The sequence below is a fragment of the Pteropus vampyrus genome, unplaced genomic scaffold (assembly GCF_000151845.1).
Source record: "Pteropus vampyrus isolate Shadow unplaced genomic scaffold, Pvam_2.0 Scaffold335, whole genome shotgun sequence".
NCBI lineage: Eukaryota > Metazoa > Chordata > Mammalia > Chiroptera > Pteropodidae > Pteropus > Pteropus vampyrus.
The window spans coordinates 753,585-781,375 of NW_011889116.1; the positions used below are offsets into that span (position 1 = coordinate 753,585).

Here is a 27,791-nt window from a genome sequence, read left to right on the forward strand (position 1 = left end):
ATGTGAATAGTGCTGCTATGTCCATCAGTGTGCAAATATCTTTTTAGATATAGGTTTTCAAGTCTTTGGGGTAAATACCCAGTAGTGGGATTGCTGGATCATATGGTAGATCAATTCTTAGTTTTTTGAGGAACCTCCATACTGTTTTCCATAGTAGCTGTACCAATTTGCAGTCCCACCAGCACTGTAAGAGGGTTCCTTTCTCTCTGCATCCTCTCCAATATTTGTTCTTACTTGTCCTGTTGATTATAGCTATTCTAACAGGTGTAAAGTGGCATCTCTTTGTGGTTTTGATTTGCATTTCCCTAATAGCTAGCAATGTTGAGCATCTTTTCATATGCTTGTTGGTCATTTGTATATCCTGTAGGGAGAAGTGACTGTTCAGGTCCTCTGCCCATTTTTTTGATTGGATCGTTTGTTTTGTTGTTGTTGTTGTTGTTGTTGTTGTTGTTATTGAGTCATATGAGTTCTTTGTATATTTTGGATATTAGGCCCTTATCCGAGGAATTGCTTGCAAATATATTTTCCCATTGAGATGGTTGTCTCTTTACTTTGATGACTATTTCTTTTGCTGAGCAGAAGCTTTTTAGTTTGATATAGTCCCCATTCATTTACTTTTGCTTTTACTTCCCTTGCCTTTGAGGTCAAATCCATAAAATCCTCTTTAAGTCCAAGGTCCTTCAGTTTAGTTCCTATGTTTTCTTCTATGCATTTTATTGTTTCAGGTCTTATATTCAGGTCCTTAACCATTTTGAGTTAATTTTGGTGTGTGCTGATAGACAACAGTCTAATTTCATTCTTTTGCAGGTGGCCTGAGAATTTTCCCAGCACCATTTATTGAAGAGGCTTTCCTCTCTCCACTGTAGTATGTTTTTGGCTTTTTTTGTCAAAAATTATTTGCCCATATAAGTATGGGTTTACTTCTAGAATCTCGATTCTGTTCCACTGGTCAGTGTGTCTGTTTTGCTGGCAATACCATGTCATTTTGATTACTGTCACTTTGTAGTATAATTTGAAGTCAGGCAGAGTGATGCCTCAAGTCTCATTCTTTTGTCTCAGAATGGCTTTGGCAATTCAGAGTCTTTTCTGCTTCATATAAATATGATGATTTTTTGTTCTATTTCTTTAAAAAACGCTGTTGGGATTTTGATGGAGATTGTGTTAAATCTGTATAATGTTTTCGGTAATATGGTCATTTTAACTATGTTGAGTCTTCCAATCCAGAACACGAAATATCTTTCCATTTCTTTGTATCTTCGATTTCTTTTAATAGGGTCTTGTAGTTTTCATTATATAGGTACTTCATATGTTTCCTTAAATTTATTCCTAGGTATTTTATTCTTTTTGTTGCAATTGCAAAAGGAATTATTTTTTCCACTTCTTTTTCAGACACATCATTATTAGAGTATAAGAATGCTATGGATTTTTGAACATTGATTTTGTATCCAGAAGCTTTACTGTATTTGCTTATAGTTTCTAGTAGTGTTCTTGTGGAGTCTTTAGGGTTTGCTATATAGCGAATCATGTCATCCATAAATAGTGACAGTTTGACTTCTTCATTTCCTATTCGGATGCCTTTTATATCTTTCTCTTGCTTGACTGCACTTGCTAGAACCTGCAATGTTATATCGAATAAGAGTGGCGATAGCGGGAAGGTTTTCAGTTTTTCACCATTAAGTATAATGTTGGCTGAGAGTTTGTCATAGATAGCCTTTATGATGTTAAGGAACTTTCTTTCTATACCGATTTTGTAAAGTATTTTGATCATAAATGGATGCTGTACCTTGTCGAAGGCTTTTTCTGCATCTATTGATATGATCATATGATTCTTATTTTTTAATTTGTTTACGTGGCGTATCACATTAATCGATTTGCGTATGTTGAACCATCTTTGTGCCACGGAGATGAAGCCAATTTGATCGTGGTGTATAATATTTTAAATATGTTGCTGTATTCGTTTTGCTAGTATCTTATTTAGAATTTTTGCCTCTGTGTTCATGATAGATATTGGTCTGTAGTTTTCTTTCTTTGTGTTATCTTTACTACGTTTTGGTATCAGTAATATTGGCCTCATAAAATAAGTTGGGAAGTATTGCCCCCTCTTCGATTGTATAGAAGACTTTGAAGAGAATAAGTATTAAATCTTCTTTGAATGTTTAGTAGAATTCACTGGTGAAGCCGTCTGATCTTGGACTTTTACTTTTTGGTAGGTTTTTGATGATTGTTTCAATTTCCATACTGCCGATCAGTCTATTTAGATTTTCCAGATCTTCTTAATTCAGTCTAGGAAGATTGTATTTTTCTAAGTACTGGTCCATTTCTTCTAGGTTATTAAATTTATTGTTATATAGTTTTTCATAGTATTCTTGCATGATCCTTTGTATTTCTGCGATGTCAGTCGTACTTTCCTCTCTTTCATCCTTGATTTTGTTTATTTGTGTCCTTTCTCTTTTTTCTTTAGTGAGTCTACCCAGGGTTTGTCAATTTTATTAACCTTCTCAAAGAACCAGCTCTTTCTTGTATTTATTTTTTCTACTTTTTCGTTTTGTTTTCAATTTCATTTATTTCTACTCTAATTTTGATTATTTCTTTCCTTCTGCTGACTTTAGGCCTCATTTGTTCTTCCTTTTCTCGTTTTTTTTTTTTTAAATTAAGTGTTAGGTTATTTATTTCAGCTTCTTCTTTTTGGAGATAGGCCTGTAAAGATATGAACTTTCCTCTTCTGACTGCTTTTGCCGTGTCTCAAAAAATTTGATATGTTGTACGATCATTATCATTCATTTCTATGTATCTCTTGATCTCTCTTTTAATTTCTCCTCTGACCCAGTTATTCTTCAGTAGCACATTGTTTAATCTCCCTGTATTGTGGTCCTTCCTGCTTTCTTTCTGCAGTTGATCTCTAGTTTCAAAGTGTTGTGATCAGAGAATATGGGTGGTATGCTTTCAACCCTCTTATATTTGTTGAGGCTATCTCTGTGTCCCAGTATGTGGTCGATTCTTGAGAATGTTCCATGTGCACTAGAGAAGAATGTATAAGCAGCTGTTCTGGGATGGATGGCTCTGTAAATGTAAATTATGTCCAGTTGGACTAATGTGTCATTTAAGGATGTTATTTCCTTATGGATTTTCTGTTTGGATGTTATGTCCATATCCGACAGTGGGGTACCTTGGTCCCCTACCACGATAGTATTTTGGTCTCTTTCTCCCTTTAGTTCTGTTAGTAATCGTTTTATATATTTCAGGGCTCCTGATTGGGAGCATAGATATTAATAAGTGTTATATCTTCTTGGTGCATGATTCCCTTTATCCTTATGAAGTGTCCCTCAGTATCTTTCTTTACTTTTTTTTTATTTTGAAGTCTATTCATCTAATATTAGTACCACTACTCCTGCTTTTCTCTGAATGCCATTTGCTTGAAATATCACTTTCCACCCTTTCACTTTGAGTCTGTATTTGTCTTTGGAGCTGAGATGTGTCTCCTGGAGGCAGCTTTGGTTAGGTTTTGTTTTTTTTCATCCAATCTGCAACTCTGGTGAGTTCAGTCCATTTACATTTAGGGTGATTATTGAAATATGAGGTCTTATTATAGCCATTTTATCTTTTGCTTTCTGATAGCTAGTGTTTCCGTTGCTTCCTCGTCCTTGTGTTTCTGTTTTCTTTATTTTCGTTGGCTTTCGTGTGTTTTCCTTCTGGTTCCTCTTCTTTTATGTTATATACTTCAGTTCTGACTCTATGGTGTGTGGTTACCAGTACAAATACAAAAAAGATAGTTATATATATACAGTCATCCATTTTCTTTTGTGTGTGACTTATCTCCTTTCCCCTTTGCGAATTGGGATCTTTGAATCCTTCCCTTTTCAGTCATTGTTATCTCAATTTGTTTCTATGTATGCTGAACGTTCATTACTATCTTGCTATAGCAATTCTCTTGTTATTATTTAAGCTTATAATGCCCTGTTCTTAGTAAGAGTTACTCTCCTCTGCTTCTTTTTGCATGATAGTCACTTTACTCCTAATTATGTATTTTTGTTGTTGTTCTTATTTTTTTTAAGGTGAGCTGACTTCTTTCAGTATTTCCTGTAGTGCAGGCCTCGTAGTGGAGAAGTCCCTAAATTTTTGTATGTCTGAAAAAGTCTTAATTTCTCCTTCATATCTAAAGGAGAGCTTAGCTGAATACATTATTCTAGGTTGGTAGTTCCTTTCATTAATAGTTTAAATATTTGATTCCATTCCTTTCTGGCTTGTAAGGTTTGCGCTGAGAAGTCCGATGATAATCTAATGGATTTTCCTTTTTACGTTACCATTTTATTCTCCCTGTCTACCCTGAGAATTCTATCTTTGTCGTAGATTTGTGGTAACTTTAATACAATGTGTCTTGGTGAAGGCCTTTTGGGTTGAGATCATTGGGTGTTCTGTTGACTTCTTGAATTCCAAGTTCCTGCTCATTGGTTAGATTTGGGAAATTCTTGTCCACTATTTGTCTGAAAATGCTTTCCAGTCTGTGCTCCTTTTCCTCATCTTCCATAATGCCCATTATTCTTATGTTTCCTCTCCTAATGGTTTCAGCTAGCTCTTGTATTTGTCTTTCATTATTTTTTATTCTTTGGTTTCTTTCTTCTTTCTTCTGATTTATTTCTAGATTTCTGTCTTCGATATCACTGATTTTTTCCTCCATCTGGTTGACTCTATTTCCCAAGCTTGCTATTTCATTTTTCAACTCTTGCAGTGTGTTCTTAATCTCCAGAAGTTCTATTTGGTTCCTTTTGAAGGTTTCAGTCTCCTTACTCTGCTCATCTAGCTATTTTTGCAATTTCTGAAATTGTTGATATGACTCATTTCGGAACTCACTGTTCAAGGAAGTCTCTGCACCTTCTCCTATCCCCCTCGTCGTGAAGGGAGCTCCAGAGGTTGAGAGAGATAGCTTCTGTCTCCATAGCTTTTGCTCAGATTCCCTGGGTCTTGAATGGTGTCTAAGATGGTATGGGGGGCAGGGCCCACTGGTTTGGGAGTTGGGAGCTGCATCTTAGCCTTGCTTTTGCAACCGGAGCAGATAAAAATCAACTGTTATTTCTCTGCTATCCTGTCCCGCTTCTCTGCTTTCTGTCCTGATGACTAAGCCCTCTGCCAGCTGCGTAGAAAAGTCCCGGCACCTCTAGGCGGGGCTGATCAGGGAAGTAGCCGCGCCTTCACCCCTCCCCTTCCTCCTGCAAGGAGTTCCTGTGGCTGCAAGAGGCAGCTTCATTATTTGTCCCAGTCCACTGCCTGACACCCGGCATTCTGACATATGGTAGCTCTTATGCACTGATCCCATGCTCAGATGTGCTGGTGTGCAGTTTGGGTGGTTTTTTTTGTTCAGTTTTAGATATTCAGCTTATTGTCATTTCAAAGGGAGAGATTTGAGGACGTCTCTCACTCCGCCATGTTTTCCCAGAATTCACATGAAACATTTTAGTTCCTTTGAAATATACATGAGTAGCTAACTATCTAAAGGAATTCTTCGTAGAAATCGAGTGATCTCCACTCCCTTCCCATTTACCTTTTATACAATTCTATGTTCACATAACAAGTTCATTTAAAGAGAGAGCTACCTATACTAGAAAACACAGCCAAGAATTTGTCATGATCTCGGGGCACTAGTATCATTTTAAAATATGAAAACCATATCAATGTCTTCAGAATTCAAGTTTAAGGTGGAAGGATGGAAAGAACTGATAGTTTTTCTGTGATCAGCCACTTCAAAGTGTGTCTCCCCACACACCAGCTGAGCCCTTTGCTAGGCATCAAAAGTCTCTGGCATTTTTCTGCTTTTCATCTCTCAGTTATTCGGGAGGCAAGATAAAACCACGTTGTCTACAAAGTTGGTCCAGAGCATGCTGGTGTTACAAGATATCACTTGGCGTCTATTATTTTTCTCCTATGGAAGAAAGGTGGCTATCAGCTATGATAGCATTTTTTAAAAGGGGTTTAATTGAAGTATTTCTCATGGGCCAGTTTCTAACTCACTGTCTATACTTGTGGCTGCCAGGAAAACAGTGGGAAAATACCAAATGATAGCAACAACAAAAGTATGAGGATCTCTGTCCCAGGCTGCACCCTCTCCAAAGAGGCAAAAGACAATGGTTTCCCTGCTACCTAAGCTGCTGGTAATATGGCAGAGCTCCTAGAAAGGTGTGGTGGAGGGGTTCTGGGTGCAGACTGTTCTTAGCCATAGAAATATATATATATATATATATATATAAACCTGAACAAACTCCTTTTAGCCTATTTTTTGAAAGTAGCACTCTGAGTAGCAGGGCTAATAAAGAGATTAGTTTCACACAGTTGAGTTACACATGTGTAAGCTGTTTTTCTGAAGTATAGATTTGCTCCTATGTAGGCAGGGTAGCATACGTTTTTGAGGTAACCCAGAAAGTAGCCTTACAGTTTTATTAGAAGTGTTGAATAATTTTCCTGGCAATAAATTTGAGCCTTTCGCTGGCATTTTCTGAAGTGAGACTTTTGCAACTGATGAAAATCAACTCACTTCTGTGCCGTAACTTCGTGTCTTGTTGATGATTTATTTGTTCAGTAGCAGAAACTATGACAAATCGTGTGAGGTGGCCTCATTTACTTTTTACCTGCTATAACCCTGAAGAATTTACATGTAAATGCAATTGAAAATGTTTTACATTTCATGAGCATGCAGCACCTGGTTTTGGAAGTTAAGTGACATTTTTACAGATAGACTGAACTTAAAACTCTTCCCCCACCCCCAGATTCTATTATTTTAAAATCTGGTAAGTCTGACAAGTTGTGTTTTACTGATGCCATGTGAGAGAGTAAGTTTCTTTTTTGTGTTTTTCTGCTCTCCTCTTTAGACATGCATAGCAGCCCACACAACCAGTTCGCCTTCAGACCCCTCCCACCGCCACCGCCACCTCCTCATGCCTGCACCTGTGCCAGGAAGCCACCCCCTGCAGCAGACTCTCTTCAGAGGAGATCAATGACTACACGCAGCCAGCCCAGCCCAGCTGCTCCAGCTCCTCCAACCAGTAGACAAGATTCAGTTCATCTGCATAACACCTGGGTCTTGAATAGCAACATCCCATTGGAGACCAGGTACTTGAAATATTAATGATCCCGCTAAACTTAAGGATTGGCAGAGGATGATTCCACTGAGTGCAGAAACTCATTTTACTGTAGACATCTGCAGAGACACACAAATGAGCACATAGATACACACTCAGATGCATGGGCAAAAGGGCAGACCCCTCCACAAGCACAGATGCGCATACAGGCACACACATCTAGATCCAGGCACACCTGCAGACACAGACCAAAGCAGATGCACGTGAAAAGATGAAACCACGGATGCATAAATATCTCACAGGTGGACAACCACAAAAGCATAGGAAGCAAAGCCACTATCTAAACTATTATTGCATCCTTAAACTTTTGTTTTAAGAAATTTCAATATTACAGGAAAATCCAAACACAATTGGGGGAACAGTGATTATTTGCATTTTATTTATTATAAGATTCTTTGAAAAAGTAAATTGCCCCAAACATTTTTAAAAAGGATTTGTTTCATGAATTAGAAGTCCATGTGTAATTTTAAAAACTTTATTCTGCCTTTAGGATAAAATTTGATCTTTTGAGCAAAGAAGTTTGCCTCTATTTTTCTGTCACTTCATGCATTTAGGTTTACAGATTCATTGCTCAAATCTTTGTCATGTGATTAAAGTTCTACTCTTCTACAGCTCTAGGTCCCTTGATTATAATAGACACTAGGTGCAATTAACTGAGAAATTGTTCATCATTTCCAGTCACTATATTAAATAGAAAATTACGACTTGCTATTAACATAGAAAAACATTACCTAATAAAACATAGTATTCTGTTATAAATTCAAGGACTTCCCCCTTGTCTTCTATATGCCTTATTTAGATCTACCACCAAAGCTTTTTAAAAATGCATTTGTATGTAAACAATTGATATGATATATCACTTGATAAGCAATGTCTAGTGTCAACTCTGATCAGTTTTATCCTAATATTTGGGAACTGGAATAGAAAGGGGAGGACTGATTAACCCACATTATAAGGCTGGTTATTTTTTTTCCTAAGCAGCATATTAAATTAAATGTTAGCCATAGCATCAGAGAATATGTCACCACCAATAAACTGAAAGCAGTATGGCCCAAATCCAGGAAACTCTATATCACCCATCACTTACTAGGTTACATAGTTTCATAAACTGATATTTCTGATATCTCCCAAAAGAAAATATAGCAGTCAGCACCTATGGTGAAGATAACTCAATTAGAACTATGCTTGTGATATAAGGTTTATATAGTGTTTTTTGTTCAATTGAAAGCAGAGGGGTGAATGAAGTGAGAGAAGGAGAGATCAATAGACAGTGTATATTCAAGGAGTTTTCAATAACTATGGTGATTTACTCACTCTTTTTAAAATTCCTTTGCAAGGCTTAGTGTTACAGAGCTAAGGAAGTACTGAGGCAATTTGGTTAACTAGCAGTCCTAACAAGCAAACACACGTCCTTTGTCTAAGGAGCCAAATAACAGGAAATCTGGAAGGATGGGGGTAGAATGGACACAGGAAAATGGAAAGAGAAAACTATTCTTATTTGAAATGTTTAAGCATGTTTGTACAAACTGCACCCATGAACCTTCTATATCTGTGCAAAGAATGTATTAATTGGTCTCAGTTTCATAAGACACAGAGAAAAACATAAGTTTTCATGTGAGACTGAACAGAGTACCTTTTTAGTACATTTAAAAATATATTCAGCATCACAAAGGTGAATTTAAAAAAAAAAAACAACTAGAAACCCTATCAGCCTGGTCAGCTAGGATTTTCCAAATATATCCTTTAAAATGTTTATTTCACATGAAGTCAATAAAAGGTAACTGCGGGTGCCCTGGTGCTTATTCATGACTGTGTAACATCTCTGAGCTTTGGCTTCCTCATCTGTAAAAATGAATATAAAAATACCTGCCTCAACCGGTTGCTAAGGAAGATCAAGCTAATATAACAGAGAGTACTTCATATATTATAAAGCCTTATACAATTCAAAGGTAGCATCGCTACCCCTACTAAGTGGTCACATGCCTCTGATCAAATATCTCCAAAACGGGGAACTGACTCATTCCTAAGGCATTCCATGTCATCTCAAACAACTACTAGAACATTCTTATTGAACCAAAATTCCCCCCTCAACTCTGCCTATTTTCTCCCAGATCTAGTTCTAGGGCCTCACAGAATAAATAAAATCTCTCACACCTGACATCCAGTCTCTTTAAGCTAGATGTTTCCCAAGTTCCTTCACCTATTCTTCACATTAATTGGTTTCAAATCCTCTATCCTGGTCTCTCTGCACTCTAGTCCCACACTCCATTTTGTCTAAACTTCTCTTGACGTGTCATAGCCAAGGCTGAATGTAGGCATGGATTCTTATTAGCCTCTTTGGCTGCAAGGAACAGAGGTCAGTCAGGTTGCCTGGAGTAATTTAAAACATCTTTTTAAGTATATGGTCAGTTCCTGGGAACCTAGGAAATATCGGTCGACCTCCACAGGAAGGTAGGGTCTATAGATCTCTGACACTAATATGACTCAGCAATTCTCTACATTTTTGCCTTTCTCTGTTACTTTCTTTGTTCAATAATGTATCATCAGCTCAATATTTCTTTTATATATAACATAGTTTCTACTTTCTCATGACAGCGTCTGGTTTCCACTGCACCACATAACTCCAAGGATACCTCCTGGCACCTCTCACCTCATCCCTTCACCTCTATGTTCCATTGTTAACTGCCTAATACTCTTGCTAGCTGTAGGTTCTAGAGGGGAGGAAAATTATTTTCTTTCTGCCTGTGTAGGTTCTTGGCTGAGACCACCCTATAATAAGAGATTAACAGGGAAAACACAAACAGAAGTTTAATACCTCCTGTATACATGGGAGAAAATCAGGAAAACTTAATTACTTGCCAAAATGGTGCCATCACCTTAAATACTATTTTTAGCTAATGATGAAAGACATGGGTGGGGAGCCAGTTATGAGATTATCAGGAAAAGCACAGTGAACAAGGGTAAGGTTGTTATGCCTTCTCCATTGTTAAGTTTCTACAGATTTAGGCACCCTCCTCTTCCTGGTACAGAAAGAGAGACAGGCTTACAAATGGAGATTTCTTTTATAATTGTAAATATCCCTTACAATGGGTAACTTCTACTTGGTTTTCAGAGCTTCTCCTGTGCCTGCTGTTTCTTAAAAAGAATCAGCCCAAAATAATGAACATGTAAAAGAGGCATACTTGAGGATGGCAAATTCTGCTCCCCTTCTGTTCAAAAATCTTAGAGAAAGAATTTGATTAACCCAGTTCATCCCTTTTGTACCAGGTTGCATTTAAGTTCCCTGGCAAGCCTTCCCTCTCAGCTTTTCCCTCAGTAAGCTGAGGCAAAGGGGAGAGAAAGGTCATGTGATTTTAAAAAGCGCCAGCATGGCCACTTATGGCTGTCCCTTGAGTATGGGCTGGGAGCAGACCTGAAGTGCCTTATATGGAACTCTTTGCAATCACCTTGATGGACTCATTTAGAAAAGGGCAACAACAGTCAGTTGTCTGCCTTGTTCTAAGTATTTATGTTAATGCTCTCCACTTCAATATCAGCATTTTTTGGTGGCCACATAGCACTACTGATACACAGTGAGAACACTTATTAACTAAACTCTTAAAACTTTTTTACAAGTTCTGAGGCTAAGCCACAATCCATTTATTCCATAATTATATAGTTGAAGCTTTTTAAAAATTGTGTGTTTGAGATATGGGAATACAGGTGGAAATATGTTGAGAGGCTTAATTTGTCCTAATTTGATTTTATCTTGTTAGCCTGTGGAGATGTAGCTGAATTCTAATTCTACCATACAAAATATTTGCATAGTATTGCTATCATAATTGTGTCATCTGTAGGCTTCTTAGGTATGTTTTCCTCATTTTTATGTAAGTCATTAATAAAAATGGTACATAGGGCAAGATCAAGATCAGAGCTCTGTGGCATGCTGCTGAAACCTCTCTGAGGGTTGACATTTTTCCATCAGGCAGCATTTTTTTTACTAACATACAACCCACATTTTTTCATCTTGTTTAAGGCATATCATGAGAGATCTTGTCAAACGCCTTGCTGATATCCAGATACAGTATACATACATTTGTACTGATCTGCCAATTCAATAACCATGTCAGAAATAGAATTGAAATGAGATTTGTCTTATATAACTTGTTCTTAGAGTGTTTATGCTGCCTTCTCATGGTTACTATTTTTTCTAAGTGCTTATTAATTAACTTTTTAATAACTTGTTCTAGAATTTTGCATTCAATCAACATGATGTTTCTTGGTCTAATCTATGGAGCCCATGGACTTCCTGTCCCTTTTGAAAACCAAAGTCAACGTTTACTGACTCCAATCTTCTAACATATTTCACCACACTACAGTCCTGAAACTTTAGTAACTATGACTAAGTAATCCAATCCAAAAGACCTCTCTCCACTCTGAGATATAATTTTAATTCATTTAGAACAATTAAGTGACCTCTTATGAATACTTTGCTTATCTTAGACTTCAATTTAGTTATTGATATTTATTTTTACTCATTTAAGTTGTGATGATCACAAAGAAAACTAGTTGTTGAGAAAATGACCCTGATTTTGGAACATTGCATGAGTTGCACATTTGCCCTATCCTTGCTCTTTCTCTAAGCATGTTTTTATAAAACAAACAAACAAACAAAAAATCTCTTCAGTTATCTTTAGCAATTTTTTCAAGTGTCAGGCTCATCTGGGGCATTAACCTTCTTGGCATTATTTTCACCATACTCTCATATTTATTTATCCTTGATTTCCATCCCTTTGTTTTAGTACATATCCTTTAGAAACCTAAACTGGGTGATTAGCACTCAGTACAGGCACACAGATTTCAATAGGCAACAAGTGTCTTTTTTTATATAGTGTCTCGGTACATAGGATTAAACCTACTTCATTTTAGAGACTTGTTTTCCTAGTCTAGAATTTTTGCTTCATGATGTACTTGGGAACTCTAAACTAAAATTGTTGTTTTCTCTAAAGGTTTCTGTCACCTTCAACTCACCAGTTTCTCTTGAGTCGGTGAGAGAAGAAAGTCTTATCATTTTCTCTGCCTTCTTGAAGGTGGAGTTGTCAACAGGGGAGGCTGGAGACTAGTCATATGTATAGCAGATGTCTGTGAAGTTGAAATACTCATGTTTACTATACTATTTTTAGGACACTCTTGTGGTCTGTGTTAGAAATGAGTATCTATTTCTTCCATCTGACCCAAGGGGCTATTATAAACTCCCTAAACCATCATTCATTAGCTGTATGACCTTGGATGTAATACTTGATGAGATCATCAGCATGCTTCAATTTTCTTCATCTTTAAGAATGATAGTAACACCTATTTATAAGGCTGTTGTGGGAATTAAATGAGTTAGTGCTTGCAGTGTACTTAGAGCAGCTGGGCACATAGTAAGCACTTGATAAATGTTAATAGTAACCATAATAATACAGAAGTAAAAATGACTACTTTTTATCCCTTTCTATTTTTATTTTCAACTTATTAAAGGTGTTTCTACCCTTATGTTCATGATTTTCTCCAACATATACAACACATAGAACATTTCACTTCCTCTCTTAGTATACTTTTAAATGGAATATACCCTTTTTCCACTGTCTTAGTCCATTCGGGCTATTATAAGAAAAATACCATATATTGGGTAGTTTAAATAACAAACAGTTATTTCTCACAATCTGGAGGCTGGGAAGTCTAAGATCAAGACACTGGCAAATTTGGCATCTGATGCATACCCACTTCCTAATTCATAGACTGTTATCTTCTTAATGTGTCCTAACATGGCAGAATGGGTGAGGAAGCTTTCAGAGGTCTCCTTTATAAGGCCACTAATCCCAATTATGAAAGCTCCATCCTGATGACATAATCACCTCCCAAAGACTCAACTTCCAAATACTATGACACTGGGAATTGTGAATTGGTGAGGCGGATACAAATATTCAATTTATAATAACTAGCAATTTCAGTTATTAGAACCCTTCCTTCTCCTAGGTTTTAATGGCACGTATCTGTAAGGCTTTATAAGATTGTCCTGTGACAGATCTCCAGAACAGCTTTTGGATTGTTACCTCCCTGCTGTCATTCATAGAAACAATGCCCTGACTATCTTGTACATTCAGGATTATGTCCTGCCCTGAGCCCTCCCTTACTCAGAGATCAGCCTTTCTAGCTCTTCTTCTAAGACTTCTCTCCACATTTCCAATGTCTGGATTATCTTTTTTAGGGTGGAGTTAGGGCAATATATTTCACAACCTGGAAAGATGGGCACATTGCCAAAGGTGAAGATGGAGAGCCTGGGCAATTTGTTAAGCATATGTGCTTAAACAACCCTGGACTAAGCTACTTATATGGTTGTGAATTTGGACACATTACTTAACTTCCATAGGCCTCAGTTTCTGCATCTCTTATGGGAAAAAAAATGACCTTACCTTGTGGGTTTAGTTTGAGAATTAAATGAGATAATATATGCAAAATGTCTGCTCAGGGATGGGCACATAGAAAATGTGAGATAAATATTATTTTCACTATAAGAACCTGGCACTGCCCTGCTGGTAAGGAGAGGAATTCAGAGTCACTACAGTTCAGAGAGCATATTAGCTTTAGTCTGCTGTAAAAACATCCAATATCCACATATACCTTCCAGTCTGTGTATTATTGAGCATGCCCTGCACAAGGAGGCATTTAGCAAGCATTTGCCAATTATTCATCATGTACTGCAAGTGCTATGAGGAATAAGAGTCTCTGTACTGAAGAAATTTGTGGTGTAGTACTAGTAATAATGATAGCCAAGTGTATAGCATCACTACATTCCAAACTCTATTCTAAGCCCTTTAAAATCAACTACTTTAATCCTTACAATAACTCCAGGTGGTAGGTATTATTGGTATCAACAACTTCATTGATAGATGAAGAAACTGAGATACAGAGGTGTTGAAGATCTTTGAAAAATCCTACAGGTAGAAATAGCAGATCCAGGTCAGGTTTTGACCCAGGCTGTAAGTCCAGGATCTTCACATTTAGCCACTTCCTGTGGTGAGAAAGACCAAGCAATATAAATAGCAATACCATGATAAGTACTTTATTAAATTTAGGTTATTTCAAGATAGGAACACTTAGAGGTGGTAATATAACTGAGATGGGAATAGTGGTGGCCAAAGAAGTGTTTGAAGCAAGTGGAAGAGGGAAAATGGAAATTTGCCTGAGAAAATGTCCTAAAAATCATTTTGATCTAAAACTGTGAGGAAGCATTAGGCAAAAAATGAAGGAAAAGACATCCCTGGAAAAACACTGCACTCAGAATCATGCACATTATTCTTCCCGTTCTTCCTCTCCCTTTTTCTCCATTGCCATTTAAACCTTCTTACTAGGTTGGCTATTCTGTGAGCAAATGAGTTCCTTCTAATACTAATGAGATAATCATTCTTCTACCGTTTGCAATGACATAAATGGACCTAGAGAGTATTATGCTAAGTGAAATAAGTCAGAGAGAGAGACACATACCATATGATTTTACTTATATGTGAAATCTAAAGAAAAAATAAATGAACAAACAAAATGAAAACAGACTCACAGATACAGAGAACAAACTGATGATTGCCAAACTGATGGGAGGGGGCTTTTGGAGCTGGGTGAAAAAGATGAAGGGATTGAGAAGTACACATTGGTAGTTATAAAAAAGTCACAAGGATGTGAAATATAGCATAAGGAATATAGTCGATAATTTTTTAATAACTATGTGTGCATTGGGTGGGTACTAGACTGATCAGAGGGATCACTTTGTAAATTATTTAAATGTCTAACCACTATCTGTATACCTGAAACTAATATAAAATAGCATTGAATGTCAACTCTAATTGAAAAATAAAAATTAAAAAAAAATTATTATTCTGGAACCAAAAGCCTATAATTGTTAAGCTATGAGCCAGAAATCTAAATTTCATTCTGAAATTCAAACTGGTAAATTGCCATATTTTCCTTTCTTATTTAGGTACGTATCTTTGGATATACTGGAGTTTGCAGATCCTCTTATTCTTTGATTCTGCTCCAGAGCCTCTTTTCCCTTCCTGTGAGATAAACCTCAATCCTAAAGCTATCCTGTTGTGTATTCTTCATCAATAGTGTAAGAGTAGCTAAGATTTTGGTTTGTAGAAACCAGTAGATGTGGGTTTAAGGTTCTGCTCCTCATTAGCTTCATATGCCTGTGCAAATTATTGAACTTTTTTGAACCTCAGTTTCCTGATTTTAATAATGGGTTAATAACACTCATTTCATATGGTTGTTACACGGATTATTTTAGATCTTACATGTTATTTGCACTTTCATTTTATCTCCTCCCATTTTTCTGTTCTTTCTTTGTGTCACATTTCTCCCATCTCCATCCCCTTGACACTAGTTTTTGCTCTATTCTAGCTTCTCAGAATCCTGACTTACTGCTTTCCTTTCTGTAAGAGTCTCTCCATTCTATCTATGCACTTTGTGTGCTAGTGGATTACTCTGCCTGTAACACCCAAAAAAGTGGAGTATTGCTCTTTTTTATCAGGAATTCTAACATAGCCACTCACTGCAGAGCACTGGGACAGTTCCCTTATCTCCTCAAACTTTTCACTGGAATTCACTTTGAAGTGGAATTACAGCCATTTTTAGTTTCCCTTTAATTATTCTCTTTGCTGTCCCCCAATTCAAACTCAGTTTACTTGATGCCCTTACTCATTTGGAATTTTGGACCAGGTGTTAGCTCTAGACCCTAACTGACTTTGCTTGATCTGTTCTCAGTGGTGATGAACGTTAATCATGATCTAGCCACCAAAACGAATCTTACTTAAAGATTTTGCTGTGATATTTAATACTAAGGAGAACTTGGAGCTTCTATTAACATAACCACTTCAACTCTCAAAGACAAATCAGATTTGCGTAGTGGAGTAATGCCAGAAGAGTGGGTAGCAACTATCTTCATTGATTTTTACCATATTCTGACAGATGGCTATAGCTTGGTAGGTGGCTAACTGCCCTCATTGGCTTTATGCCAATGTGACAATTAATTGGAGTCAATAGGGTTACTTTTATAAAAGAACACCCAGGACCATTGACAGAGGAGAAGTTGGAAAGAAATGGAAAGAGAAATGAAAACTATATGGCCAATGCTTGTTATCAGAATTCTAGAGCTATTGTCTATCTTGGAGAAATAAGAATCATTAGGAAGTGGTGATGGTTGTGATTAAAGTATCTATGGATAATACTCTTTAAATACTAGCCCATAAAAATAAGTTCCCCAATAGTAGTTATACTTCTTAATTCTACAGTATTACTAAAATCTACCTAACATTTATAAGTAGTTTTTCCTCATTAGGACATTTGCAATGAAAAATAGATTTAGAGACATATTTTTTCCTTCAATAATGACTAGACAAAACAACTCAGAATGTACACATTCAGTACCTAGATCCAGCAATATTTCATGCTTTAATCCTTTAATAACGCTAGGGTTAGCAAAATCTATCTTCAGCCACAGATTTAAAGATTCTGTTTGAGACAGAAAAGACTCCGTAGAACTAATCTATGATGTATAAATCCTGTTTACTACAGATAAACAAGAATCAACCAAGCTTTTCAGCCTACACCAAATTATGGATGTAGAAGATGTTAAATTTACATGAAAGATAATTCTGTAGCCTTAAAAACATATTTTATATATTGAGAATAAAAATATATCTCTAAAAGTCTATTGTACTTAGGTCATGAAGGACAATATTTTGAAGGTTATTGTGATACAGTCTCTAGACACTTTGGTGGTGGTATTAGTTTTAAAAATTCTTTTTAATTGACTGTTCTGTTTCATTTAAAATAAAAACCATAGATAAACACAATGTTTTATTTTATAAAGAAAAAAATTTCACCGTAGGTGAGGTGAAGTCTGGTTTTAATATGGAAAAGATTTATTTAGCAATTTAAATGTGAATTTAGACAGATGTTTTAGAGAATTCTTTAAAAACGAGATGATTAATTAAATAAGTAAGTATAGCAAACGAAATGAAATTTTAAAGGAGTCTTTGTACCAGCCTTTTTGCGCTCTCTCATCATATATATTTCCCTGTCTTAGGTTGTATATCCAAAAACAGAAATACCTGATTTCGATCAAGAGAGAAACTAGTTCTTAACAACTTCATTGACTACAAAGTTACTTATCCAGTTACTCATAATAAATATTTTTACTGCCATGTCAAGTTAATAGACACTTGTCCGTTATATTTTACTAGAAGTATGAAATATATTTGAAGTAGCAAAAATTTATTTTCCTTTCAATTATTCTCCTTATTTTCTACAGTGGTGTGTGTGTGTGTGTGTGTGTGTGTGTGTGTGTGTGTGTGTGTGTGTGTAAGACATTCTACTAAACATCCCTCTTTGAAAGAATCCAGCTGGTTCCTTAATTCCACAACACAGAAAATGTTTGTAGCTTTAAAAGTGAAAGATAAGTTCAAATTAAGTCTTGAGGTATTTGAAATGTCTCTTCAAGAACTGTGAAAGTGCAGTACTGAATATTCCATTTAAAGAACAGGAATCTTCAAAAAGAATTTCCCCCTTTGGCAAACAGATAAGCAAATAAACAGGAACATCTGCTCCTCTATTCTGTTATTTTCTTTTTTTTTTCTTTTTTTGGTGTGATATCCGAAGGTATAAGAATGTGTATAATGCAAATATTTTAAATAAAAATGGTTAATAATACATTCTATGATTTAATTCTGGCATAGATAAGTTTTAACAAATTTTGACAAATCTGAATTGAGTACCTACTCTATACTACACACTGTTCTAGTTGTTGGTGTACAGCAGGGAACAAAACAGATAAAATTTTTGCCTTTATGGAGCTTACATGCTAGTGAAGGAGAAAGCCTTTACCTTAAAATAGTAATCATATTGAAGCTAATAATATTGCCAGTGGTCTGGCTAGATGTAGTATTTGAGAAGGGAAAAGGAGTCAAAAATACCTCTTAGAAGTCTTACTTTACTTGCCTTGACTTCCTCACAGTAACTTTCATAGAATTTCCCCTTATCTATGGCCTCGTATCACCCTGTGCATATGTCTATGAAGACCTTATTTCATTATATATTTGCACTCCAAATATTTTATTTATTTGTCTTTATTCCCTGTTGTAAATTGAGTATAGGACTGTATCTTTTTTTCTACTTTAATTCCTTAGTGCTTTGTTCATACTGTTCAACAAAATTTTTGTAGGATATTTGGACAGACAGAGTATGTAACTGAGCAGGGAACTACAGATGGAGTAGATTTCTGAAATCAGAAACAATAGTTGATAAAAGCCAGCAATGAAGCTTTGGGGGAAATATTAGAAATCTATGTGGGATATCTAGTTTGAAATATCCAATATCCAATAAATAGTTGAAAATGTGGATCTGGGTCCCAGGAGAGGAAGAAAAAGGGAAAAGGTTTTCTCCTACCACTTACTGAATGCTTACTGTGTGCTAAACATTGTGCCAAGCTATCATTGCATTTATTACAATTTAGAGTTTTTAAAACCAAGACTTAGAGAAGTTGAACAATATGCCACAAGGTCACCAGTTAGTATGTAATGGAACCAGTTCAAACCTACTTCTGTCTGATTTCAGAGCCCATGATAGACATGGATAATAAAGAATTTCATACGTGCACATAAATATTGAATTTCCATGAATGATGAAGAAAATATTGAAAGACCTAGACAGAGAGTTTAGTACAAAAAAGCTATAAAGCAAACCATGGCAATACACCTTAGGTGTCTATAAAGGAGAAAAGGCCAGCATCGGTGATTGAGGAGTAATTATAGAAGAGAACAAACAAGAGAGGAGAAAATTTCAAGGAATAGTTACTTTGATTTTCAGATGTTTCAGAGGTCAAGTAGAATGTGGATGAGAGGAGATCACTGACTCTGTCAATTACAGACTTCTTAAATTTTAAGCAGCCAGTTTCAGTACAGTGATGAGATTGAAGCTAGACTCCAATGTATTTGAAGAATTGTTAAGAGGTAAGAAAATAGAAACCACAGATATCAGAGACTACTCTTTCAAAATGAAATAGTAGAAGCTGAATAGGTCAAAACTTTCATATAAATTGGAAGGAGGGAAAAACGGGGAGGGGACTACATTCAGTGAGGAGGTACACAGTAGTCACCAGCATGGCCATGTGGTTTACAGAAAGAAACGACACACCAATTTAGAGATTAAGTTTCCTTACTGGTAAAGAATAAGGAAATTTACAAGGATGGTTACATAATGCTAAAGAAAATAGCATAATCCCATACAGTGATACAGGCTTCCTAGGTTGCCAAGTCTCAACAAGGGCCTACAGCCTTTGAGGAATAGTAGATCCCTTAGGTGCCAGAAGTTTGCCTTTGCAAATATTGTACTAGAGGGAGGTATTATATCTGCCTACCCTTATTTAAAGTAGATTTTCAATATAAGTCATATTCTAAAGGGCAAGCAGCTATCATTGGCCAACCCAAGATTATAATTTAGATTTCTTGCCTCCATCTGGCATACATAAAACACTAGGCAGTCCCGTTACTGATGAAGGTATTTAACAGTTACATATGTATACACAGGGCTTTCATTGACAACATAAATGCTAACTTATTCCTACTTCTAATTCAACTATTAAAATGTCAAGTACAACATAAAACCACAGATATCATTTATTCTTTCCTTTTGTGGCACAATATTAGCCTCCTAAGTAAATTTATTTTCTTCTGGATAAAACAATATACACAATTTGCTATTTTCCCCATCTTTCAACTCTTCAACTAAAATAATTGTATTTTTTAAATTTATGACAGTCCAATCTTTCAAATTTTGTCATTTACAATGCTGAATACTATCATTAACTTAGATAACTTTATGACAACATGGCTGGTTGCTATTTAGTAGATATTCTTGTAGCTAAATATTTTTTTCATGTGTCATATTCAAAAGACTGAGATTTTACATAAAGTATTGCATATATGTATGTGTGCATATGTAGGCATATGTGCTTATGTATGTGTGTATGTATAATTTTCAATTGTCCAAAGTCCTTTAACTCATTATCTCATTTGAAACTAAAAAAAAAAAAAAATGTGCGAGATACCTATAACAGAATTTATGACCAATATAATGATAAAGAAACTGAAAGAGTCTTGGAAATTTTTAATAATGTGCTTATATGGCAGTTAGAACAAGAGTTAAAATGGAAATGCAAGTCTTCATGCAACCAATCCAATATTCTTTCCACTATAACAATTTGTGTCTAAAATATAAAGAACCCCAAGTCACCCCTTTTTGTCTTTCAGTGAATATTTATAGTTCAGTTTAATTTCCCTCCTTACAGACATAATCTAGGTTTTATTTATATTAAAATCGTGATTAGCCTAAATGCCCAGAAAACTAGGGGTTCTGGTTAATTGGATTTGGTGTTTACCTTAAGGTTAAATCGAACTTTTTTAAAATTGCCATTCCTGTTGAAAATTATTCTTAAATATGAATCTACTTTCCATTTTAACCCAAATGATCATAATTTAATCTTTATAATTAAAAATCTTACTGAATGCCAGGGTTGTCATTTTGAATATGATTTTTTATTGTACAGAAATCGAGGTATAGAGGATATTGTAGAGTGGACAAAATGTCTAGTGGTCCTGGGATATCTTTTGTAAATTGTGGATGGCCTCTTGTGCATAGTTGAAAAAGCACTGGACTTAAAATTAGAAATCTTGAGTCCAAGTCCAGTTGTGCCACTAAATAGGTGTGTAATTTTGATAGTGTTTTTCTTCCTCTTAACTTCATTTTCCTCAACAGTAAGATGAGGGAATAAAGGTAAATCATACTTGCAGTATTATCTGGCTTTACTATCTCTCTTATTCTGTGGCTTGCTTTTTTATTGTTTGCCCCTCCACTGAAAGTATTCTGCTCAATTGAGCTTTTCATTTAGTTTGATTCTAATTAATTTCAAGGTTACTAATTCTAAGTGATGTCTTCAAACAATTCAGATGAATTTAAGTTGAACAGTCATGACTCCTTCAGAATTCCCAATAGCCAAAAGAAATGAGGAAGATACTATATATCCTTTTCTGTCAGGCGATAGTGATAACGGCAGGCAAGTATAGTTAACAAGGCAATGTTAGGCCAGTACAAGACTAAACTATGATTAAGTTTTGCCTGATATACAATATGTGCTCAATAGAAGTTTGTTAAACAAATAAATTTAAGAACAAAACCTTGGAGACGGGATAAAAATACAACACCTTACATAAAAATCTACCTTGCCTTGAGTCATTGTGAAGCTACAGTAGTTTCAGCATTTTCTTTCATATTGTCAGTCTCTGTCTAACTATGAAATAAATATAACTTCATTTTATGTTTCTTATTCAAAGATAAAAATACAATCTGGATTAGGTTTAAGTTCCAACCAGCCATTTCTATATTGTATCTTGTGAATCGATGATGATTTTTTTTTTGAGTATTGACAATGATGCAAAGAGAAATAAGTTTAGGGTTAATATTATATTTGCCAAATAGAAATGTATTTTTAGGGGTCAAAGGAGTGTGTGAAATCGCTATATACTCCTTAAGTTGACTTTACCTTGTTTATTTCCCTGTGCTGTCCCTGAATAAAACAAACCAATGAGTGTTTTCTTTGAGCTTTGGAACCCACACAGCAGATGTGGGAGAGAACATTTCCATGGCAGGAAGGCCTGGTTTCCAAATATTTTCCTATATTTAAGTGGGATTATATTTATTGAGTTTAGGAGTATAACACAAAGCTGAATTTGACTGTTTCTTAGATGGCCTAACCTGAAGGGAGTTAATGTTGTTTCATTTGCTATGATCATTATATATTCTGCATGTTCTAATCAGTAGTTCAGGTTTTAGATTTATGCCTCATGACAGGTTCATAAGGGGGACAATTTGAAAAGCAATTTTAAAAATTGAGAGTATAATATGTTTTCTATTATGCATCTCTTATGAAGATTTCCTTTTCAGCAAGGGTAAATATTTGGGGCAAAATTATTGCGTTATGCATGTTCTCTGGCCCTAGTGTTCAGGGTATTCGTTTGGATAATAAACCAATATCAAGTGGAAATAGCCTCAAGCTAAGAAAAGGTGTGGGCTTGGGGAGGTAGATAAGATTCTGAGTGCCTGGCAAGAAAATCTTCTTGCAGAAGTCTTTAAAGAGAAACAGATACCCTCCCATAGGAATGTTGAATACTTCAAAACTGCATGTTCCGAGTATAAGCGAAAAAAAAATGGCATGGATGATAGAGGCTTCGTTCATCCCTCTTGAGACCACATCAGAGTTGTGACAGAAAGATGGAACAAACAGCAAACAAAGTCACCTGGGATCTAGAGGAACAGAAGCACTACAACTAGGGATAGAAATAAGAAATAACCCTGCAACAGTAGAAGGTAGAAGGTGGACAAGAAGCGAGGCTGCCTGATCCGAAAAGGCTGAGTGGGACAGAGACTACAGCAGCTGCAGCTGGCAGCTACAGATGCCCCTTAAAGGGACCGTGTCCAGGAGAGGACATTTGGGGTGACGGACCTCCTCACTCTGAGCACCAGCGCCATATCGGCTGCTTGCGGGGCACCAGGGACTTACAAGGGGATACAGTTGTTAGAGCGAGGGCCAGAGGTGAGGGTCTCTTCCAGGCAGAACTGCCGGCGGTATCCATTGTTCCTCTGTTGAGCCGTACTCCCTCCCGGTGTGGGACACTGCACCACCATAGTTGAGACATCATTAGACTGGATAACAGAGGTCACTTTGCTCAGAGGATTCCCTAAAACTCTGCCCCCCCCAACTTGGGGCCCAACCCAAGCCACATCCAGTTGTGTCCTCAGTGCCACTGGACACCTACTACACAAAGCAATGCTAATAAGACCGGGAGACTTAGGAGCTTTGCTTAGTATATAGAAACAGACACAGAAAGGCAGCCAAAATAGGAACACAAAGAAGCAGAAACCATATGACAGAACAGAAAATAGATGCAAGAATAATGGAGTTAAGCAATATAACAGATGCAGAGTTCCAAACACTGGTTATAAAGATGCCCAGTGAACTTAGGGAAAACATTGATGAACTAAGTGAGCACTTTAACAAAGAGATAAAAAAAACATAAGAATGGAACTGGAAATTATAAAAGGGAACCAGTCAGAAATGCAGAATACATTAACTGAGATGAAGAGTTTATTAGAGGGGGTATCAACATCAACAGAGTGAATAAAGAATAGGATCAAACCACAGATATAGAGGATGAGGAAGCCAAGATCACCCAATCAGAATGGCAAGAAAAAAGAAGCCAAGACTATTATAATAATTTCTCTTGCAAGAAAATTAAGTGTAAAAATATCTGTGTAGTAGGAGTACCTGAAGGAAGAGAGGGAGAACAAGAAGTGGAAAAGCTATTTGAAGAAATAATGATGGAAAACTTCTCTAAACTGGTGAAGGAAATAGACATACAAACCCGGGAAGCTCAGTGAGTCCCAAGAAAGGGGAACCCAAAGAGGTCCACACCAAGACACATCATTATTAAAATGCCAAAAGTTAAATACAAAGAGAAAAATCTTAAAAACAGCAAGAGAAAAGTCATTAGTTCCCTACAAGGGAGCACCCAAGGCAGCTGATTTCTCAAAAGAAACTATGCAGGACAGAAGGGCTTGGCACAAAATATTCAACGTGATGAAAACCCAGGGTCTACAACAAGAATACTTTATCCAGCAAAGCTTTCATTTAGAGTCAAAGGACAGCTAAAGAGCTTCCCAGACAAAAATAAGCTAAAGGAATTTATCAACACCAAGCCAGTATTACAGGAAATGTTGGAAGGATTTCTTTAAGAGGAAAAAATGTATCAAAAAATGAATAAAGAATGGTAATAACTACATTCTTATCAACAAATACTTCAAATGGAGAAGAATTAAATGCTCCAACCAAAAGATAGAATAGCTGAATGAATAAGAAGGCAAGACCCCTACATATGCTGCCTACAAGAGACTCGCTTCAGACAGACACAGACTTAAAGGAAAGGAATGGGAAAAGATATTTCCTTAATGGACCTAGAGGGTATTGCATTGAATGAAGTAAGTCCGATAGAGAAAGAAAAATACCACATGATTTCACATACATGTGGAATCTAAAGAACGAAATAAAGAACATCAACAACAAAAATTGAGATGAACTCATAGATAGAATATTTCGAGGGCTGCTAGACTTTAAGGAGATTGGAGGGATGACAAAAAAGGGCAAAGGGATTATGAAGTATAATTGGATAGTTACAAAATAGACATGGATATATAAAGTGTAGCATAAGGAAAACAGTTAATAACATAATAAATATGTAAGGGGGAAGAGGGGTACTAGATATAGTGGGGTGATCACTTTGTGAGTTATAAAGATCTCTAATCGCTATGCTGTACAACAAAAACTAATATATTATTGTATGTTAGCTATAATAAAAAAACTTATTGAATTGTACAATATAAATACAAGCAACTAATTGTTTACTATATTTCAATAAAGCCAGAAAAAAAAATACTGCATGTTCCAATCAGGGGAATAGTGTTAGGCCAAGGTTTCTCAACTTTGCCACTACTGACATTTCGGGCTGGACAATTTCGTAATGTGGGTTGTCCTTTACATTACAAGGTGTTTAGCAGCATCCCTGTCATCTCAGATGCCAGGAGCAACCTTCCCTCTGTTGTTACAACCAAAAATGTCTTCAGACATTGCCAAATGTCTCCTGTGGGCCAATTTCTCCTCAATTGAGAAATACTCTTTTAGATTAATGGTGAGACAAATCTATTGTTTTCTTATCTGCTCTCTTTACTCAACCCCTCTTCAGACTCTTGTGGTGTCTGTTTTCTCTTCTCATCTTCCCTCTTCCTATTCCTCTCTTCTGAAAGCTTTGTTGGAAGGTTTAGGTAATTCTTCAGTCTATAGTGTAATATGAGTTGCAAATCACTGTTGTAGATTGAATGTTTGCACCTCACCAGAATTCATATGTTGAAAACCTAATGCCTACGGTGGTGGTATTAGTGGAACCTTTAGTGATGAGGGCAGTCCGAAGGGTGGAGACCTCAGGAATGGGATTAGTACCCTTCTAAAAGAGACCTCAGATTGCTCCCTAGCTCTTTCCACCACATGAGGACACTGAGAAGTTGGCAGTATGCAAACCCGAAGAGGTCCTTCACCAGAGCCCAACCATGCCAGCACCCTGAGCCTGGACTTGCAGCCTCCAGAACTGTGAAAAACATTTCTGTTGTTTATAAGCCACCCAATTTATGGTAATTTGTTATAGCAGCCTGAATGGTCTAAAACAACCACTAAACTAAATCCATTCAGCTCTAAACTCCCTACCCTCTGTCAATTGGTTTCCTTTTAATATAGTGGCAACTCCTTGTATAGTTTTATCCCCAATTAACTTGTCATATCCTGCATTTCTATGTAAGAATATTAAGCAAGAGGAATATCTTTTGATACATTGAATATATACCTGTTTGTACATATACTTAATTGGCTTGTTTACTAAGAATGCAAAAATCTGGGAAAAAAACAGTGTATAATTGCTGATTATTTAGATCAGATCTAGATAGCCTATAGCAAGGGAGAACAGAGTGACCCCCAAAGCAATTAATAAATTATAATCTACCCTTGCATATATAGCCATATCTATTTGTCATCTACCTATCTATAAAATTTCTTTTCTTGTTTTATTCCTTTCTCTTCTATACTCTTCATTCTCCCTTGGTTCACTCTTTATTCTCTCCCCTGCCTTTACTTTAGATCTGCACTACCCTTGGGCATATCCCAGCTCTTCTAATATTGTTCTTACAAGAACAGAGAAGCCTAAAAAAATGCACATTTGGGAAACTGCACATGAGATAAGTAGGCCAGAGTTTAGAAGGTATTGGTGACAATAGCATAGTGAGGTGGAGAAGCCTCCAGAGGCCAGATCATGAAGGACGTTATAAAAGTAGTACACCTTCATTTCAAAAATAGGGAAAAATACACAGGCAATCACAAAGGAAAATAACTATAAATTCCATCACCCAAGGATAGTTAAGATTAAGATTTCTGTCTTCTAGATCAGATCTCTGTGCAGTAGCATGTGGAGGTATAGTTGATTTTGTTTCTGTGAGAGGGGACAGCACATAGTTGTAGCTGTAATATATATAAATTCTGCCCCCCCAACTTAGAAAATTGCTTATTGCCTTAGAAATTATCTAATTAATGGGAAAGTAAATGCTTTAAAACTAAATTAATTAAAAAGGAAGTTTTAAGAAATGATACAGGATAAGCTCACAGGGAAAGAAAAGGACAATCAGAGGCATAATGAGAAGGAAAATTCTTCATTGTTCTATTTTTTTCTAGAGCCATGTGATATCTCATCTTTCTTTCTGCATATACATTCTATTCTCGTTTCATTCTAGATGGGATTTCTTTATCTGTTCCCCTATCATCTGTAACTCCAGCTATGACTCAATATGACCTTGTATCTTGATTTCACTGGCTGATTGGGGTTTTCTATTTCTAGATTTCTGAAAGAGGCAGAGATAGAGATGTGGAGAGTGGAGAGAGAGAGAGACAGAAGGAGAATACAATTGTCTCTGAGACTGGATATACAATTCTGGTCCAATTAACTATGGCTACAAGCGTGGGGAGTTGGGTTAGTAGGGTGATGAATAAGATTGCACTTTCCAGGGCATTGTGCTGAGAAACAACAATCAGCATTTCCAATATGCTTATGTTGTAAAAAAAAAAAAAAACTTAATATTTTCCATGACTTCATAATATTCCATGGAACAAATGTTCTAGGTTCCTTCTATATTTGTGTCTGCTCTCTTTTATTCAGTGGATGAGGAAGGGAATTGAGAATCATGAGGTAGTGGGTAGTTTAGGGGTGAAGACTAGAAGTGTTAAATACCACACTTCATATTTCATTAGCCAGAACTCTGTCACATAACCATATCTAATGGAAATGGTAACTGGGGAATGTAGACTATTTGTGTGCTCAGGAAGAAAGGAGAATATGAATGTTGGCTAGGAATGAACAGTGTCTGCCTCAGGCCACATCTTTGATTTTGAGGCTGATATTTCAGAGGACAGCCGTGCTCTTTGCTAGTTTGTCTCTTAGAGAAATATTATGCTGGATAGGTTAGAGCAAGGGCCCCCAACCCCTGGGCCACTGACCGATACTGGGCTGTTGCCTATCAGGAACCAGGCCACACAGCAGAAAGTGAGCAACGGGCAGGTGAGTGAAGCTTCAGCTGTATTTGCAGCTGCTCCCTAGTGCTAGCATCATGGTCTCAGCTCCACCTCAGAACATCAGGCATTGAATTCTCATAAGAGAACAGATCTCTGGTGCCAAAAAGATTGGGAACCACTGGGTTAGAGTACTGACTTTAGTGACATTTCTTATTTTACGGTATTAAAAAGCATTCATGCTTTTAATGTATACGTATGAGTAATACTTTCAAAGAAATGAAAGCTAATGTCAGGAAAATGTTGATTAATGTCCTTCAAAAGTTGTATTAGAAATGTAATCTAGATCTGCAACCTGAAGAGCCAGTAGGAAAGTCAGGGTGTGTCTTTATTGTACTCCTTTGTAATGAATTTGAAACACTCATTTTTTTAAAAAA

At 36.4% G+C, this 27,791-nt stretch overlaps 1 protein-coding gene and 1 long non-coding RNA gene across 4 annotated transcripts in view; one reads left to right on the top strand and one right to left on the bottom strand.

Annotated features, from left to right (window-relative positions):
* The window catches only part of TENM1 (teneurin transmembrane protein 1), a 745,224-nt gene that overhangs the window by 255,538 nt on the left and 461,895 nt on the right, over positions 1–27,791 (top strand). For all 3 annotated transcript variants that reach the window (XM_011378218.2, XM_011378219.2, XM_011378220.2), the window contains exon 4: positions 6,858–7,098. In XM_011378218.2, the coding sequence (XP_011376520.1) occupies positions 6,858–7,098 (241 nt within the window). The remainder of the gene's footprint in view (positions 1–6,857; positions 7,099–27,791) is intronic.
* Positions 3,565–27,789, bottom strand: LOC105304237. Its single transcript, XR_896979.2, has 3 exons — positions 27,776–27,789; positions 13,205–13,211; positions 3,565–3,640 (listed from the first exon to the last, which is right to left on the bottom strand). It is a non-coding gene; the product is annotated as an uncharacterized LOC105304237 (long non-coding RNA).